This window comes from Theobroma cacao, chromosome 8 (assembly GCF_000208745.1).
Source record: "Theobroma cacao cultivar B97-61/B2 chromosome 8, Criollo_cocoa_genome_V2, whole genome shotgun sequence".
Lineage (NCBI taxonomy): Eukaryota > Viridiplantae > Streptophyta > Magnoliopsida > Malvales > Malvaceae > Theobroma > Theobroma cacao.
Window position 1 is genome coordinate 2,417,803 of NC_030857.1, and position 19,098 is coordinate 2,436,900.

The 19,098-nt window shown below is 37.2% G+C and overlaps 2 protein-coding genes and 1 long non-coding RNA gene across 3 annotated transcripts; 2 read left to right on the plus strand and 1 right to left on the minus strand.

Moving 5' to 3' along the window:
* LOC108662993 lies at positions 5,107 to 7,770 on the plus strand. The gene is made up of 2 exons (XR_001928909.1): positions 5,107 to 6,123; positions 7,275 to 7,770. It is a non-coding gene; the product is annotated as an uncharacterized LOC108662993 (long non-coding RNA).
* Positions 8,522 to 11,939, minus strand: LOC18591648 (rop guanine nucleotide exchange factor 1). Its single transcript, XM_018125915.1, has 5 exons — positions 11,304 to 11,939; positions 10,730 to 10,846; positions 10,094 to 10,632; positions 9,395 to 9,748; positions 8,522 to 9,127 (listed from the first exon to the last, which is right to left on the minus strand). Exons 1-5 carry the CDS (start codon positions 11,593 to 11,595, stop codon positions 8,768 to 8,770), a joined length of 1,662 nt encoding a protein of 553 aa, XP_017981404.1. The 5' UTR covers positions 11,596 to 11,939; the 3' UTR covers positions 8,522 to 8,767.
* Positions 14,621 to 18,768, plus strand: LOC18591649 (prolyl endopeptidase). Its single transcript, XM_018125914.1, has 12 exons — positions 14,621 to 14,777; positions 14,892 to 15,111; positions 15,229 to 15,429; positions 15,519 to 15,589; positions 15,889 to 16,051; positions 16,147 to 16,740; positions 16,848 to 17,228; positions 17,311 to 17,386; positions 17,467 to 17,530; positions 17,634 to 17,769; positions 17,914 to 18,027; positions 18,128 to 18,768. The coding sequence occupies exons 1-12, from the start codon at positions 14,659 to 14,661 to the stop codon at positions 18,191 to 18,193; spliced, it is 2,205 nt and encodes a 734-aa protein (XP_017981403.1). The 5' UTR covers positions 14,621 to 14,658; the 3' UTR covers positions 18,194 to 18,768.

Here is a 19,098-nt window from a genome sequence, read left to right on the forward strand (position 1 = left end):
ACACCTTTGATATATTTCTTGAAGGCTTTTAATTCCTCTAATAGGCAAGTGATCAACATCTTCTTCATTTATTAATTCAACTGGAGCAGTTTCACTGTCATCAACAACTCTCAAGTCATCTGACAACTCAATTTCTTTAAAGATCCAATTCCATCTTTTGTTTTCTACAAAATCCACATCTCTGCAAGTAAAAACTTTTCTTGTCATTACATCAAAGAGTCGATAACCCTTACTTGATTCATTGAGTCCGAGATGGATAGCAACTCTAGATTTTTCATCAAGCTTTAATCTCTTACATTCTGGAATATGTGCAAAAGCTATACATCCAAATACCTTGCAGTTACTCACTAATGGTTTAACACCATACCATGACTCATGTGGAGTCTCATTTGCAAGAGCTTTGGTGTAAATGATATTTAGCAAATCATTGGCAGTGTTAACTGCCTCATCCCAGAAAATTTTTGATAGTTTTTTTTTCAAAAACTAAACATCTAGCCATCTCAAGCAAAGTCCTATTCTTTCTTTCAGCTACTCCATTTTGTTGTGTATTGTAGGGAATTGTGAGCTGGTGTTTTATGCCACACTTAACCAACTATCTTTCAAACTCATCTGAGACATATTCACCTTCATTATCTGTTCTAAGTGTCTTAATTGATTTTTTGGCTTGATTTTCAACAAACACTTTGAACTTAACAATGAAATTGAACATCTCAGACTTTTTCTTAAGAAAATAAACTCAATTGAATTTAGATTTATCATCAATGAAGGTGAGATAGTACTTACTGCCATTGAATGATTGCTCAGAGAAGGGACTTCTTACATCCGAGTGCACTAACTTCAACTTGTCAGCAGCTCTCCATGTGCTCTGTTTTGGAAAAGCTTTTCTGCTTTGTTTCCCATACTTACATGTATCACACAATTGTCCTATCTTGATCCTGCTAGGAAGACCTTCAACCAGATTTGATGATGCCATGCGCTCTAAGAAATCATGGTTCACATGACCAAGCCTTTTATGCCGTAATTCAGTCTGATCAGTTAAGCATTGGTAAGCTTGATGATGTGTTTCCTTCCAATCTAAAGGAAATCACTTGTTCTTCATGCCAACAGAGAACAGTTTCTTACCATTATGATCAAATACAGTGCATAAATTGTCCACAAATACAAGTGAATAATGCTCTTCAAGTAACTACCCAACACTAAGCAAGTTGTAGCTCACTTTTGGTGAATAAAAAACATTAGAAATTTTCTTCATACCTTTAGCAGTTTCCACTTCAACTGTGCCTCTTCCACAAATCTTAAAAAATTATCCATTTCCAATTTCAACTTGAGATTTGAAGTTTCGATCCAGGTTAGCAAAATGTTGTCATTGCCAGTGATGTGATTCGAATATGCACTATCAATGAACCATATCTCATTATTCTTTGAAACTTTAAATATCTTGGCCATGAATAAAACTTCTTCTGTCTCTTCTTTGTGTTCAACCACTGTTGCTTTTTCATCTTAGTGGTTTGCTTTGGTCTTGCAGACCTTCTCAACATGGCCAAGCTGATTGCAGGTCCTACATCTCACATTCGTCCTGAACCAGCAATATTTGTCAAGATGATTTTGTTTTTTGCAGTGTTGGCATAGATGGTATTTTCCATTTGGTTTTCTTTTCTCCATTTCTTTATTCTTAGTGCCACTATTAACACCTCATTTGTGCTTTATCAGCAAGACACTTTCACTCTTATCGTCACTTCTCATGACTCTTCTATGTTCTTGAGCTTGGAGAGCTTTGACAAGCTCTGTCATGGTGAGAGTTGAGAGATTTTTGGAGTCTTCCAATGATGAGATCTTGGACTCAAATTTTTCAGGCAAACTTACTAATATTTTGTTGACTATTCTCATCTTATTCAACTCTTCACCGAGAAGCCTTAGCTGATTAACTATTTTCATAACCTTATCACTATAATCTTTTATCGATTCCTCCTCTTTCATCCTTAATACCTAAAACTCCCTCCATAAATTAAGTACCTGCATTTGCCGTGTATGGGCACTTCCCTGGTAATGCTCCTTAAACTTGTCCCACGCTTCCTTGGCTGTCTCAAAGGCCCTTATGTGAGTAAAGATGGAATTTAAAACTGTGGAGTGTATACAAGATAGTGCCTTGTATCTTTTAGCAACTTTCTCATTATGTTGCTTAATTTGTGCAACAGTAGGATCTCTCCTTAACTCCGGTGGCTCACTCCCGATTTCTACAACTTCCCACTAATCGAAAGCTCTTAAGTAGGCTTTCATTTTAACACTCCATATGGAAATGTTTTCACTTGTATAAACAGGTAATGAAGGTGAACTGAAACTGGAGGAAGCCATTGCATTTTTCTTGTTGGTTTTGGGTTTTAGGGGTTCAAGCTTGGTTTTTCTTTGTTTTGAAGGTAAAAGGAAAAAGGAAATTTCACAGATCTCTTAGGATTCGTAGGGGCTTTGATACCATGTTAACAAATTGAGAAAGGAAAGGATAAAGAAAAAGCTTAGGATGAAATATCAACAAACAAAGGCTGAATTAAGATATATTCATTAGAACATCTTAACCTTTTAAAGCTGAAGTACAAAAGAGAGAGACCATAATTGAATAAGAAATTCAAACTAACAATTAATGCCACTAACAACATGTAAAGAAAGAAAATTAACAATAACTGTCTACAAATTTAAAATTCTAAATAAGTATTCTTAATATGCTAGTTAATTCTAACATAGCCCACTAGTGCGATCCACGGCACCAAGCCATATGCTACCCGAGGTGTCATTCACACACTTGGTTACACCAATCCTTTGATGGATTCAGCCTCGTCCACTGCTCCCCCCACATCCTAGTAATCATGGTGGCACCACCAAAGCTATGACACTCAACATGCTTTGAAATGAAATCGACATGACAACATTTAATTGAGAATGCATTTGGTTACACAATCATTTAATGTCATTAATGTTTGCCTTAGTGACAATTACACAAACATATTAGTTTGGTCACGATATTTGCCATACGACAAAGTTGGGCATGTTCCATTTAATTACAGCTACCAACAAAGTTGGGTATACTGTGGTAATTAAATATTTGTTGACAGTAGTCAATGGCATTGCATCTGCCATTGAACCTCACACCAAACTGATCTGCTTGATATGAGCTCTACCCACCCTCTACCTCCCAAGTTATTACATTTTGTTAGTGGAGTTGGCAAAAGTTAAAGAACAAATATAAATGAACTCTAAGCAGGTAAGTAAGGTTTGATGTATACAAATAACAGTTTAGTGTTACTTACACCAGAATGTTGAAATTGCTACTAGAAATGGTAGGAGTAGTACTAGATTAGCAAAAGAACTAATCTTAAATTTTTCATTGTCCCAATGATTCAATCATGGCTCTGACAGTAGCTCAGTATGACAACTGGGTATGTACCCTTGAGTGGCTAATGGGACGTTGAGGGAACAAAGTCAATATCAGTCTGCAACTTCTCCGAGGGGATCTGACCTGATACCTTGTGTGATTTTCTTTTTGTATTTTGAAATTTTGAACTGTAATAAAATTAATTGGATATGGTTGGGGGTGGATTTAAAGCAATAAATGGTGGCTGTGTGTGTGTGTGTGCTGGTGTCATAAATTCGCTTATATACATGTAATAAGTATGTGTGGGAGTTTGTTCTCTGCTTTAAAAATATTAATGCTGGGAATAGCAGGAGCCGGTGAGTTTCCTTTGTTTAATGCTACTAGTAACAATAAAAGATTATACTAATCGGAGAAAAGGCAAACACAAACTTGCACATGAAAGAAAGAAAGAAAAATCCCACGGTCACAACACAAGGTTTGAGGAGCGGAGGTCGTGGGAGTGATGAGTGCGACGTATCAGTCGACAAAAGGGAAGATTTTTAGTGATATTATTTCTTTATCTGCCTAGGCCAAGAGGCATATGTGGTTTTCTGGGTTTTCTCTCTTTCTTTTTTGTTTATTTTCTAAGATGGAGTGGCTGTGTAGTTCAATCAATTGGAAAGCAGCTGCAGACGAGAAAAAAAGCAAGTCATATTATAATATGGTAGAAGATTGACCTATCCATGGTTTACCTTTTAATCTCATTTTTTAAACATGTTTGATAGCCTGAGAGGTCAAAAGGAATTTGGGTTTCAACTTTGAAGCTTCTTCTACAGGTAGCGGGGAGAGTACCTAGGATTCCACACTCAGTGCTGTAATTGTAGGACCATTGAATTGAAAAACTTGGAACTTGGCTCCTTTCCATCACACGCCCTTTGGCCTTTGCTTTGCTGGATATATAAATTGCCTCTCATCAATGTTGTGAAAACATTGCAAGTCGTCAGATATTTTGGTTTACAAACCAAAATAAGACAGAAACAAGCAGAATGGTATATGAACACCAAGGGTCCATTCCAGGAAATTTGGTGAATGATGGTGCACTGGTGGTTGAGTTATTGGATTAGCTATAACGATTACTATCCAATCAAACATGCTCCAAGAGGAAACAAAGTCCATAAATACTTAATGAAGAAAGAGACTTGAGAGTTTCGGGTGATGATCAGTAGCTAGGCTTAAGCTAGCAAAAGAATTGAAAGTTACTGCTACTATTCAATTTCCCTCCTCCTTCAATTAAAACAAAAGCACTTATTGCTCACTCATTGGTTTTCTAGGTGTCATTTTCTCATAAATGCAAAGCAGATCGAGAGGGTGCAATTCACTTAGGACTCAATTTCCAATTGATGGTGGAAGATTTGCCAATACATTTAGAGCTGGCTATCTTTGTTAATCAGTAGTTTCTAAGATTTACTCAGTATCACTTTCATTTTTTTCTCATATCATTGCTATTAGAAATCTGTCTTGACTCTTGAATATGGTTCTCAGCAGCCATAAATTGTCGACGTTTGCAATCGTTCTTTCATACATCACCATTTTTTTTTCTTTTTTACTGAAGAGATGCCCGAAATTAGAATCGTTCTTTCATAGTTACTGTTCGGGTGCCACATGCCGTATTCATCAAATTTGTCTGTGGCTTATCCACATATCGCCAATAAGGTGAATACAACTATATATGGAGGTTTTAGTTGCCGTAACTTTTGAAGTATGCTTAAAACCGTTCTCTCTGCTTAAAACCGTTCTCTCTCCGTGCCTTCAATTAGTTCAATTCAATCTCCCATGGGTTAAAAAACTTGCCTGCTCAGCCCCTCCAGGGTCCAGATGGGTGGTGACAGATGGCCGGACCCCTAGCTGCCCTCTAAAAGATGAAACGGTTGGGATCATAAAGTTGTAGCCAAACCCATGTTTTCCCACAAACAAAGCTGCCATATTTGCTCTAGTTTTGTCATTATTTGGTCAGATAATGAGTCTAAGACCAAGAAGCCCCTTACTTAAGCCAAACCCTTTTTTCTTTCAGTTTCAGAGAGAGAGAGAGAGAGAGAGAGAGAGAGTTGGTGTAGTATCGGGGTGAGTTTCATCAGAAACGAGGGGTGGAAAGGGTGGGGGACTAGTAAAGGGTGAGATGAGGGAACGCAAGAAAAGACTGAAGGGAGAGGGGGTTTTTTCACCAGAAACGAGGGAAGACAAGCATAACCATGATGATGAACCTTTGATCCTTCTAAATATGCCCTCCCTATAGGGGAATGAACCATCCAATCCAATCTGATTTTATTTATCTGTCTTTTTGAGTGTGAAACCGCCTCTTCTTCTCCTCTCTCTCTTTAATTAATTACACCCAGGCTTCCTCCTCCTCCCCTCTCTCTCTCCCTTATTAACTGTTCTTCCTTCATTGCATCTTTAATAGGAGAACCCATCTGCCCCTACTCCAATCTTCTGCTTCTCTACCGTCATTAAACACTCTTTCTCTCTCTCTCTCGCGCTCCGCGTGTACGTGTTTTGCGCGTCTTTCTACAAGGACCGTTTTGGTGCTTTCATGGGGGTTTAGCAAAGGGCTTCTTACAGAGTTTATTGGCATTCTGTCCACCTCCCATCACAGAAAATCCCTTTCCTTTCCCCTCTCTTTCATGGAGGTGGGCATACTGCCAACTGGGCTCTGTTGGCTTCTCTTTGTAAAACCCTTGTGATGCATTTCTTCCAGCTATTCTCTTCCTTCGAGAAGGATCCAGGTAAATAGCATGCATATTCTTATGATTATCTTCATTCAAACATTTCTTCATTTTCTCTCTTTGCTATGCTATTTTTCCAGTGATGAAAGAATGATCATGTTGTGGCAGCTTCTGACCCTTCTGGTTATCTACAAGCTAGCCTAGATAACCTGAACTTTACTATGTTATCTTGCAAAAGGATTTAAAAAATTAAGGAGAAGAAAAATTTTCTATCGGTTTGGTACTTTCATCATTCTTCTGCTGCTTGCAGGGTTTGATTGTCAGCAGTTTTGTACTGAGGTCTGAGGGGTTAAGCAACGTGATTCACTTACCTGGTCATGTTCTAGATCTCCTTTGAGACTTTGACTGCTAATTGAGAACCTAGCTTTTTATCTTATTTTCTCCACTTATTTATCTCGTTTGTAGCCATCAAAACAGTACTTGAACTAGAATGCTTTCGTCTCTTTCTTTCTTTTGCAGTGCTACCTTCTGTTCCATCTAGGGTTTTATCAGCCTCTTTGTTCTTGTATGCATCTGGGTCAGCACAGATCCTTGATTAAAACCATTTGTAAAAATAGGAGGATCTGTGAACTCCCTTTCAAAACAAGAGGGAGGAAATTGCATAATTCTAAAAAAAGAAAAACCCAATGACAGAAACAAGAAGATTTTGTCAGAGTTCATGAGACTCAAATGATGACTCCATTGAAAGGTTTTGAATTAAAACTTTTTTTTTTGTTTCTTGAACCAACTTTGTCCGATACTGTATTGTATGTAATCATGTTGATTATCTTATTACAATCAAAGCAAAATATTTTTATGTTCATGGCCTCATGCATGATTGCCACCAATTTCACAATGTCAGTCATTTATTTACTACACTTACCATTTAATCTGTAGGGCAGCCCTAGTACTTAATGATACGTTTCTACACTCTCCCAAACCCCATTATACGTAGCCTCATGATTGAAAGACTGACAATACTATTATTTAAATTGTTATAAAGCAAAACCAAAAAAAAAAAATCCCTCAGGCCTTTCCTTCCAGTGGGTGTAGGTAAAACATCTAATCATGCAATTCAACTGGAATTGCTTCACTTTTCATTTGTTTTCCTCACTCTCTCCTTCCATCTCTTAACTCTGATGAAATTATTGAGCTTCTTTTATTTATGATAGTTTCGTAAGGTCTATTCTCTTTAGCCGGCTTCCATGAGCATTCGGGGATCAGTCTGAACAGGGAGAATATTGGTCAAGGGGAGCCGTGCTGCGGGGCTGCAGCATGGTGGCTCGGGCGCTGGCATATCATTGTCGATTTTTGAGGTTAATGGGGTGGTGCCGGTGGACCATCGGACCTACTACGTGCTGCTCGTGGTTGCTTTGAGTCAATGTTGTAAGAATTTTGGTCAAGGGTACGACTAAAATCAAAGATGGTTAATGATACTCATAATCAATGGGGACCATTGCTGGTGTTTTCCATTTTTATTTTTATTTTGTCACTCGTACCTTTTCTCCTGGTATAGTTTTGGGACTGATTCCCTGCAAAAAAAAAAAAGTTGGCTTAGAGAGGTATTTTCTTCCCCAGGATAGTCTTCTTTTCCTTCATTTGGTTCTTTTATGGGCCCTGAACCGAGTGGCAATGATATCTTCACTCTCTGATGGAGTTAATAGCGTATGTCTCTTTCTCACAAAATAATAATAATAATAATAATAAATATAAATATAAAAAGAAGTGTTATGTTTAAAAGAATTCAGATCTATCTACAGAAATGATTACTAGTTTATGTTCATTTTTTTTTGAATAATAAGAACAGTTTATGTTCATATTTATATTACTGTTTTTCTAGAAACATCAGATAAGATTAGAAAGATACGAATGTGCCCTCTTTTATTTATTAACACATGAATTATGAATATTTTAATATTGCTGTGTGTTGGCGAAATGCCTATAGGAACATGAAATAAATTGCATGATTAATTGTTAGCTATAAGATCACATACCCAGAAACAAAGCAGAAAACAAAGAGTCCTATCTGGGCTACACAAGTTCGATGGTAGAGATGCTGGGGTGGGGGCCATTTGTGTGTGGGCTGTTCAGCGGCTCATATAGGCCACAGCCTCTTGTCTCTGAGACTGGGCCTTAGTCGATCCGTTCCATTAAGAGAGACATCCAACGGTTTTTCTTTTGTCTTTTTCCAATTTTTGAACTCAAATTGAGATGGCAGGAAATTTCCACTTTGTTCAAAAATAATGTTTAGTCATAAGTTGATAGTAAAGATGATAGTTTTCCACTCTTTTGTTACCTTTTTTGGGAGTACATATGAAAAAGTGTGAGTCAGAGCTTGGACTTAATCCCAACCGGGAAGCCAAGTTTTGGTTGTTTATGATACTACTCTACACTATCAACAGAAAAGAAATACTAATAGTTGCCGAAAAAGAGGTAACTCTTTAAAGAAATCCAGCTAACTAAATGAAAAATCTCTACTTTGTGCCTCTAATCATAAGGAATATATACAAGATTCAATCTAATCGCCTTCGCTACCGGTCAGAACAACAAATCAGCTTTCAGCTGTATGCAATGGAATCTGCTATCTCAATCTTAATCCAGAAGTACTACCAGAGTCTTTTGTGGTTTTCAGGTTGGTGAAGCAGGAAGACATTCCTTCCGCTTGTCAAAACGCAACCCTTTCGAGTGAGCCATCCAGAGGGTCTCTAAGATTGCCATAATGTAAAGGGTGGTAAATCCTCCTATCAGGGCTTTCACCTATGACATCTGAAGTGTAGGATGCTCTCATCGCGCATGGACTCCCAGAAGGAGCATGTTCGAATAAGAAAGGACTGGGTGATACCAGCCTTTGTTTCGGAAGAGCACCACCAAATCGCCCCTGGTCATACAGAGGCATTGACTCTGCTGCTGCACGTTGTTTTGTGGCATCGTCCACATATAGCAGATCATCAATCCTTGCCGTTATGTTGAAAGCTAGGCTTTCGATGACTCTAGAGTAGCTCTCAAGAATTGATTGTCCTACATCCTACAAAAAAGAAGAAATTCATTGTATCCTCTTTACCTTTATAGCATATTACAGCACTTCAGCAAAAGAAAGAAAAAGAATAAAGAAGAAAAAAAATGAGCATACAAGTTCAATTGATATTCAAACAGATAGCTGTTTTTCCTACTTCTGGATAAATATTAAATCATGTGACATGTTGGAGAACAGAGACACATGTTATTGATGGAAACAAGAGCACCAGAATTATAGTAATGGTTTTCGATTCTAATTCATGCTAAGAGGAAGCACCTTGTTATATTGTATCTTGCTCCCGTCCAAAGAAGTCTGTGGAAGGCCTGGAAACCGTAGCTTTAAGTTCTGTAAGAGGGTCTCTGCCCGCTGAGTTAGAACCTTACTCTTTTCTATGTCGACAACGAAGCCCTTGACCTTTCCACCCCATGATGCCTTTCCAACCTTTGCACGAAGTGAACGCTTTTTTAAGTATTTCTGTTTCCAAATGTGCACAGAAGCCTCAATCCTATTTGCTATTTCCAGAGTAGTGTATTCTGATGACAGGTCTAAGTAATCAAGAAGACACTCAGGGGAGAACTGGTCAGCAGTTAAGTAACGATACATGACCTCCCCCAAACAATCTTTCCCACACTGGAAGGCAAGCAAAAAACAATTCAAAAGAATTATTAGGACACTAATACCCAATGGGAAGAAAAATGGAAACAAAGAGATGCATGAGCAATAATATTCTTCCTGAAAAAAATCAGTCAAACTGCATAGTGAATCAATAATTGTGAGAAATACAGAAGCTCAGATCCAAATGACACTTTCTATTCACTGAACCAAAGGACCATTCCTTCAGCAGAAACATAAATGCATGAAAATTAGACACAATTGGTCTCATGGATTCCCCATTTAATAACCATTTTCATCTCACTACAACTTATCTCATGCTACATGGAATAATTCTGTATACTATACAGACAGTCTCCATACCTTGGGCAGGCTGTCCAGGTAAGCACTTGGGATTTCCATCTCAGCCAACACGCTGCTGTTAATTGCCATAGCAGCCTTAAGGATCTGGTTTGTACATTCCCTACACTGCTGCAATCTCTTCCTTGTATCTTCAGATAAACCAGTAGGGGGAACCTTAGGAAATGGGAGCCACCACTTCTCTTCATGTCTAACAGAAGGCCTCCCAGATGACAAATATGAAGGAAATGCTTCAATTTCATCCGTATCAGCAATAACTATCCCACGATCAGCATAATGAAACTCAGAATTACGAAAGCCATCAAGAATGCTGAGCAGCATTGCATCAAGTTTCTTGAGCGCTGGAAGGTTTACGTATAGATCTGAGCGTGGCCGGGCCACCATAACTTCAAAGGTTCCCCCAGCAGGAAACTCTTGCAATGATGGTTTAAGCTCCACTATGTAATCACTTACACACAAAAGCCAGTCCATCTCTCTACGCCACATCAACTTCCTTTGCGGTGGTAGTGGCTCTAACTTCCATAGTTCCCCGAACACAGAAGCTGCAAAAAATTACCAAATTGATTCGGATTTCTACCTCTTACTTGTGATGAACCCAACAAACTAAAACTAAAATGAGATGCAGATGCAAGAACTAACCAGAAAGATTTGTAATGGCATTTGAGATGGCAAGAGCAGTACAAACTCCTTTCCTTCCACCTGACATATCTTCTCCAAGCAGAAGTTTAGCAAACCTTTCCTTCATCATTTCTACCTCTGCAATAACATTAAATCCAAAGAAATTAAAACACAGATGAATAACACAGTCAACTCAGTCTCTGCAGAAGATCTTTTCAGTTTATTAGCCTTTGCACGGTTCAAAACTCCCCTTGTACCAGAAAAGGAAAGAAACAAGAAAATGTGCAAAAGAGAAGAATTCTAGCGTTACATTTTCCTCTATTTTACGCCGCTGGTTTGGTTTCAAGTTAAAACGAGATAATCATTGGAAAAGTATGCAACCAAACAGAGCTTTAAGATCAGAATAAGTAAAAGATCTAGAAAACGTCAGTAACTAAGTACGGTTAGCAAATGCAGCAAAATATTTAACTCAAAGTCTTCAGTCTTCACCGTTTTAAACTAAAATTTCCTCCAAACTTTTCAACGAAGCAACGAATTCGAATCTCAATTTAGTCCTTACTAAGAAGATCAGAAGCAAAAGTTGTAGTGAACTCACCGGACGTGTCTGCCTCAGGTACCTCCGCCTTCTTCGCAGGAATGACCACGTGTCTACCACCGACAACCGGCAACATCACGGGAACCCGCGCGGCAAAACTAGAACCGTCAACGAACTCCGGTCCTGCGAGCGACGAAGAGGTCAAAGAAGTCGAACCGCCTTCTTGGTCAAAATGACGACACGAAGAATACCCGCTCGAGCTCTCCGATTCGCTCACGTCGGCGCTCAAACTGTAACTCTCGAACCGCTCGCTTATTTGATCGAAACCTTCCTCAGACGAAACGCTCGCCATTCTTCAAGATCAAATGCTCAGCAAACTTCCAACGTTTTTATCAAATTCTTGCCAGCATTACGCGACCGTACTGTTTTCGTTCGGTTGACGGAATGTTTTCCGTACGGAAGAGAAAAAAAGAACTTAAAAAGAGAAAGCAAAACTAGAGCTTCAAAGGGGACAATGATCTGCCTCTTTTATTTCGCTTTCGCTTTCGCTCTTTCAAACTTAGTTTATGGCGTGTGAAAACCAGTCCCGGCCATGGAAGACTGTGGCGGGCACTCTTTTTATTTGGAGGGTGATCTGAGCGCCCTAAGTTGTTTCATGGAGCGTGACGAGCACGCTCCAGTTTCTGCCGAAAGATTCCAATGAGGGATTTGGAGATCTTTACCCACGCGCTGAAATTTTACGAGTTGCGCGGTATAATTACGAGATCGGCTTAGGTTGAGGTGGTAAATGTGGTCGTTTTATCTTTATGGATCCCACCATTTTTGTTCTCGTTTTGAATGAAAGGCATTTATTTAATTTAATCTTTTTTTCTTTTGTAAGCTTATAATTCATTCTTGCTGGATTTAATTTGATATTAAGCCACTTTGTTTGAGATTTAATTGTCATTCTTTTATTAATATATTTTGTATTAAAATTTGAAATTTCTATAATATAAATACTTAATATTTTTAATATTAAAAACTAAAAAAATCATGAAAAATAATTTTGTAAGGCAAGTGAAATAAAAATATTATATTTTTACAAATAGAAAGAAAATGAAATGAAAAGATGGTTTCCTAATTAAGTCTCCATTAATTAGGGAATTGTCACATCTACTCCAATCATGTTTAGGTGGGACTAAACATAATTAAAAATAACAGATGGCACCGAGCATTAAGAACATTTATAAACGGAGCTAACACCTTATAGCAGTAACATCTCCTATGTCCCATCCGCCAATCCCTTGCCAACCATGGAATGGACCTATTTTGCTTCACCATTGCCAAGAGTATGTAATCGCCACGAGTTTATCTGATCTCTTTTATCTATAAAGGAGAGGAATCACACATTGATTCGAGTCTATCTTAATTCTATTATATCTTATGAAATCTTACGTGAGTGAAGATTTGAATTTAATACCTTTTATCATAGGTTGACGTTTATAATATAAAAAATATACTTGTTACATAAAGGCTAACCCTCATTAATAAGTTCAAGACTCATTATTTTTTATTAATGTAAAACACGTAACATAATTATTAACTTACAATAAAATAAATAAGTAACTTCATTCTTGTGATAATTCATTAGTCAAATGTAAATTGAATTTGATAAAAGCATGTCCCTTTTTTGATATTTAAAAATTTGTATAAATATATATATGAAAACAATGAAAAATGAATTGTCTTGTTTACTATTAAACCAAAACTAATATTTAATTCATTTATTGAAAACATGCCACACTCTTATTTGTAAAACCTTAAAACGTTGATTTTGGTTATAAATTAAAAATAAAATTTTGATAGCAAATTGTAATGTTTACCTTATTGCAAAACCCTCATTTGTTGTCAATTAAACCCGTTCTAATTCCTTCTCCAATTTTATTTTTTTGGCCAATCTTTCTTCAGAGGTAAAAGAATGTGCTAGTTATATTCTAACTTTATGTGCTAAAAGGGCAAAAAACGTATCCTCTTTGTTATTCTTTCCACCAAAATGAATATTTTAAAAGATTTTGTCAGCAAAAATTTTCAAAAGCACTAATTAAAATTACCATAATAAATAAAATTTATATTTGATGCATTGTCTATTTTCATTTAACCATAGACGGTCACTTTACAAATATAAAAAAAATTTTAACTTTTAAATTTATTTATTAATACATTGATTACATCAAATATAAATTTTATTAACAAATACATATACTTTCATTTAAATTAAAAATTACATTTAAATAAAAATAAATATTATAAAATAATATTTTAACTGATCTTAAAATGAAAAAAAATCATATCCAAACCATAAAAAGAGACAAAACCAAACTCTTTTGAACTGAAGGATGAGACAAGTTACTCAAGCCCAGAATCTTGTCAGGTTTTAACAGAAAAATAATACGTCCAAGCATGTGGTTGCTAATCATTAGGAAGCCAGGGCAAACTGTCTTGAAGTCAGATAACATTTTAAATTATAAAATATTTTTTGGTCAACTTTTAATTTCTATAAATTCATAATCATATGAACGAGCTTAAGATGTTAGATTCGTCTTACATAAGAGTGTGAAAATGCAAATCGAAACAAATTAAAGTAAGTTTGATTTTTTTTTGGTTTGATTAGTTTAGTTTCTTGAGTAATTCGATAATTAGAATTAATTTGATTAAGAATTTTTTTAATCAAATTATTCGAATTTGAATCAAGATATAATAAAAATTTCACATGAAAATTAAATTATAAATTATTTATATAAATATCTATCTTACTTATTTTAATTGTTTATCATCATTTTTAATAGGTTTGTAATATCGATTTATAAAAAAATGCAACATAAATAAATATATGCAAATAAAGAAAATTTTCAAGTTCGATTTTTGAAAATTGAATCGAATTAACGGAATTAATTCGATTTTAGTTAATTTTGCTATTTGTGAAATTATGTTTGATTTCGATTATTTTTTTTACCCTAGTCTTATATATATATATAAATTGTAAGGTTTTGAAAACATTAAAATGGAAAGACAGACAAATCCAAATGCTAGTTGGCAGTTACTAGAACTACTTAAAAGGACAGGATTCCCAGAAAAAAAAAATAAAAAAGAACTTTCTCCCATTAATAAACAGGAGCCCAAAATTCCAAAAAATGGCAACATGTTAAAGCCAGAATGGCGACACCTTAAGGACGTAATATCCCCAAAACACCCACTGTGAAGAACATTGTCTCCAAAGAAACGGCTTAAGATGACTTCATCTATTACACACCCCGGCTTAAACGCCCACCCTATATAAATTTGTCTATAGGCCAAGACAACCTAGGACAATAAATTCTTCTGAGTTATCGTTTGAAGTTTTCACCGTCAGGTTCTGCCAGGTTCAAGCTCTGTATCCATGGGTTCTCTCTGCGTCCCAGAGGAGCCCTTTGGCCCTTTGCAGTATCCAAATGCTCGCAGGGACGAGTCTGTGGTTGATGATTATCACGGTGTTAAGGTGGCTGATCCTTATCGATGGTAATCGAAATTCACATTGCCTCAAATCTCTTTTGTTTGATAGATAACAAATGTTTTTTCTCTGGTTTTGGTTTTAAGTGTAATTTTCTTTTTCTTTGTGATAATTACGTATAGGCTTGAAGATCCTGACGCTGAAGAGGCAAAGGAGTTTGTGCAGAAACAGGTTGCTCTGACGGAATCAGTGCTTGGAAAGTGCGAAACTAGGGGTAAACTTCGCCAGAAAATCACAGAGCTCTTTGATCATCCACGCTACACCGTGCCGTTTAAGCGAGGGAATAAATATTTTTACTTCCACAACACCGGGCTCCAAGCACAAAACGTCCTTTACATGCAGGTCTGTCAGAAGCAATATGCAATAAAAAAATAGTTAGGACCACTTTTTTAATGCTCTGTAGCAAATTCATGCAACAACTTTTTTTTTTTAATTTTTTATCCCTCCAATTGGTTTCAGGATGGCTTGGATGGAAAACCAGAGGTCTTGCTTGACCCTAACACCCTTAGTGAGGATGGAACGGTGTCGTTGAAGGCCCTGTCCGTCAGTGAGGAAGCCAAGTACTTGGCTTACGGGCTTAGTTCGAGTGGAAGTGATTGGGTGACGATTAAAGTAATGCGAGTTGAGGATAAAACAGGGGAACCTGATGCTTTAGCATGGGTGAGTTGTTGTGCTTTGATGCATGAACTATGGGAAGAGTCTTTTGATCAGTATCGGCTCACAGAAGTATTCTTCTGCTTTTGTTGCAGGTTAAGTTTTCGGATATCAGCTGGACACATGATAGCAAAGGGTTTTTCTATAGCCGCTATCCAGTGCCCAAGTAAATAGTACTAAATTACTGAAAATTTATGTGTTCTGCTTTAAGGGAATTAGCTCTCTATCCTCTGGTTCTGTCAGTTGTAGACTAATTCATGATCTTGTCATGGTTTCTCATATATTGAAAGAATTTCATCTTCATAGATATTCAAGAAACTATCTCTTTTTCGATTCATGATTTACTTTTCTTTTTGGGAAAAAAAGTTTAAAGATATTTGTTCTAGAGTTGGTTTACATCTTTCACGTGCTGTAGCACAAGTATCTTTATTAAACTGCGTACTAATTCTATTTTCTATCATGCAGAGATGGAGAAAACCTTGATGCTGGTATAGAAACGAGTGTTAACGTTCATCATGAGCTGTACTATCATTTTCTTGGTACAAATCAATCTGAAGACATTCTATGCTGGAGAGATCCTGAAAATCCTAAGCACATGTTTACTGGAAGTGTGACGGATGATGGGAAGGTAATTTGATCTTTAAGCATGTATCTATGTAGGTCCAATTTGATTTCATGTCGATGTCTGAGGTGAAAATTCTACTATTGAATGCTATCCTGCAGTATCTTCTCTTGTTCATTGATGAAGGCTGTGGCCCTGTCAATAAACTGTACTACTGCGACATGTCTGCACTTCCTGAAGGTCTCGAAGGTTTCGGGGTACGAAATGGCCCGCTCCCGTTTGTTAAGTTGATAGATCAATTCGACGCACGGTATCATGCGGTTGCCAATGATGATTCCTTGTTTACTTTCTTGACAAACAAAGATGCTCCGAAATATAAAATAGTCCGAGTTGATCTCAAGGAACCGAGTAGGTGGATTGATGTTGTTCCAGAGGATGAAAAAGCTGTTCTGGAATCAGCATGTGCTGTAAACGGCAATCAGATGATTGTAAGTTATATGAGCGTGGTGAAGTATGTGCTCCAAGTAAGGGATTTGAAAACAGGTTCCATGCTGCATAAGTTGCCCATTGACATCGGAACTGTTTATGGGATTTCTGCTCGTCGTGAAGACAGCACGGTTTTAATCGGTTTTACTAGCTTTCTCACTCCTGGTGTTATATACCAATGCAACTTAGGGATTGAGTTTCCAAAAATGAATATATTTCGTGAAATTAGTGTGCATGGATTCGATCGCTCAGAGTTCAAAATCAATCAGGTGATTACTGGCTTATAGCTGCTCAGTTTTAGTTTGGTGACCATCTTGCTAAGTTGGTTGTTCTGCATTTGGTATGTTATCTTTTTCTTATTTTTATTCAATTTTAGGTTTTCGTACCGAGTAAGGACGGTACCAAGATCCCAATGTTCATTGTTGGCGAGAACAATAATAAATTGGATGGATCACACCCCTGTTTGTTGTATGGATATGGTGGATTTAACGTCAGCCTCACACCATCATTTAGTGTTAGTCGTATTGTGCTTGCTAGGCATCTTGGTGCCTTTTTCTGCATTGCAAACATTCGTGGTGGTGGGGAGTATGGAGAGGAATGGCACAAAGCTGGAGCCTTATCCAACAAGCAAACTTGCTTCGATGACTTCATTTCTGCTGCAGAGTATCTAGTATCTTCTGGGTATACTCGGCCTGAAAAATTATGTATTGAAGGGGGAAGCAACGGTGGGCTTTTAGTTGGGGCTTGCATAAATCAGGTGGACTACTGTTTTTATAACTTATTGTTTTCACCTGTATCGTTTTCCAGTATCATAAAATGTTAGTTCTTTTTTTTGGCAGAGACCTGATCTTTTCGGCTGTGCTTTGGCTCATGTTGGTGTGATGGACATGCTGCGATTTCACAAGTTCACCATAGGTTTGTCTGTTCTTACCTTCTTTATTTTGATGTAATTAGAAGCTCACAATTTTATGTTAACGAAAATTTTGTTCCTGAAGGCCATGCTTGGACTTGTGATTTTGGCTGTTCGGACAGAGAAGAAGACTTCCACTGGCTTATCAAGTGAGCAAAAATTTCTTATTATTCTGATTACAGTGGACTGGAGGTTATGAATTAACTTCTTTGGACGTTGGACTAAACATCAAATTCACCCTCTCTCTCCCAGGTACTCACCATTGCATAATGTAAGGAGACCATGGGAGCAACATCCTGGGGGACTGACACAGTATGCATCTACTATGCTATTGACTGCAGATCACGACGATCGAGTCGTTCCATTACATTCACTGAAGATGTTGGCAGTAAGTTCCATAGTTCCATGTCATTCTGATTTCCGTTTATCATCCACCTGCACAGCAAGCTCTTGTAATTCCTCACACATATCCCATCTCCCTCCTATAATACTGCCGTGTTGTAAGGCGACTTGGTATCTTTGTTCATCTCAGACAATGCAATATGTTCTGTGTAAGTGCTTGGAGAACAGTCCCCAGACAAACCCGATTATTGGACGCATTGAGTGTAAGGCCGGACATGGATGTGGACGTCCAACAAATAAATTGGTAATCACTTGATTACAGTTCTTCCTATCAGCCTTATTCTTTTAGCCACTACCAGGGCTTGGACTCTTGAGTGTTGACCTCATGGCGTTTTCTGCTGCAGATTGATGAAGCTGCTGACAGGTATAGCTTCATGGCTAAGGCGTTGGGAGCAACTTGGATCGAGTAGCATGAAGAATTGAAGATACATTAAATATTTAAGTTTTCCTAGGGACACATGCCAAGTTCTTTTGCCCTTTTTCGACAACAAAGTGATTATAAATTACAGATATGTGCTGAGTTTTAAGTTAAATATTTACTTAGCATCCACTACCCTGATCTTAGTTTCCCCTGTAATTGTAGATGAGACTAAGTTAAAAATCAAGTCAACCAGCAAAGTGGGTTATAGAAATACATACCTTAAGACTCTCTTGTTCTCTTCTCTTGTGTTTCTATATATAATATGTCAGTTGAAAATCTCACCAAGTTGAGCAAAATAAGCAGAGTTGAAGCTGTTCCAAGTATATGGCTTCTGAGAGTAATTGTTTGACGTTCTTCGAGCAAGAGATGTTCATAAATACTTTCATTTTCAGATTTCCACTCATTTCATGGCATCTAACCATAAGACAACATGGGATTTTAGGTTCGTTGCCCACATCCAAGTGCTGTGCATATACAAGGCAAAACATGACTCCCATGTCACAAAATCCCAACTGAATCAACAAATAGAAACCAACTGAAAACTTTCCTAAAATATATATGTCTATTTGCCCACACCTCACTTACATAAGTTAACACTGAATACAGTAAAAAACACAGCAGTCTGAATGAGCACAAGTACATAAAAAGAATGTAGATTTTGTTTATGTTGGAATCTTTTGAAAATTTCGGCTTGAATAGACAGTTAAACCCAATTAGTTTACGTTTAGCTTGTCAAATGGAATAAGGAAAACGAAATCGAGAATAAAGAAAAGGAATAACAAGAGTAAAAGAATTACTACTAGCTGTAGAAAAATGGCGACATGTTAAGCCAAAATGGCAGCACTTAAACCCAAGAAGATCCCCCAAAGCAACCACCTTTGAGAAATTTGTATG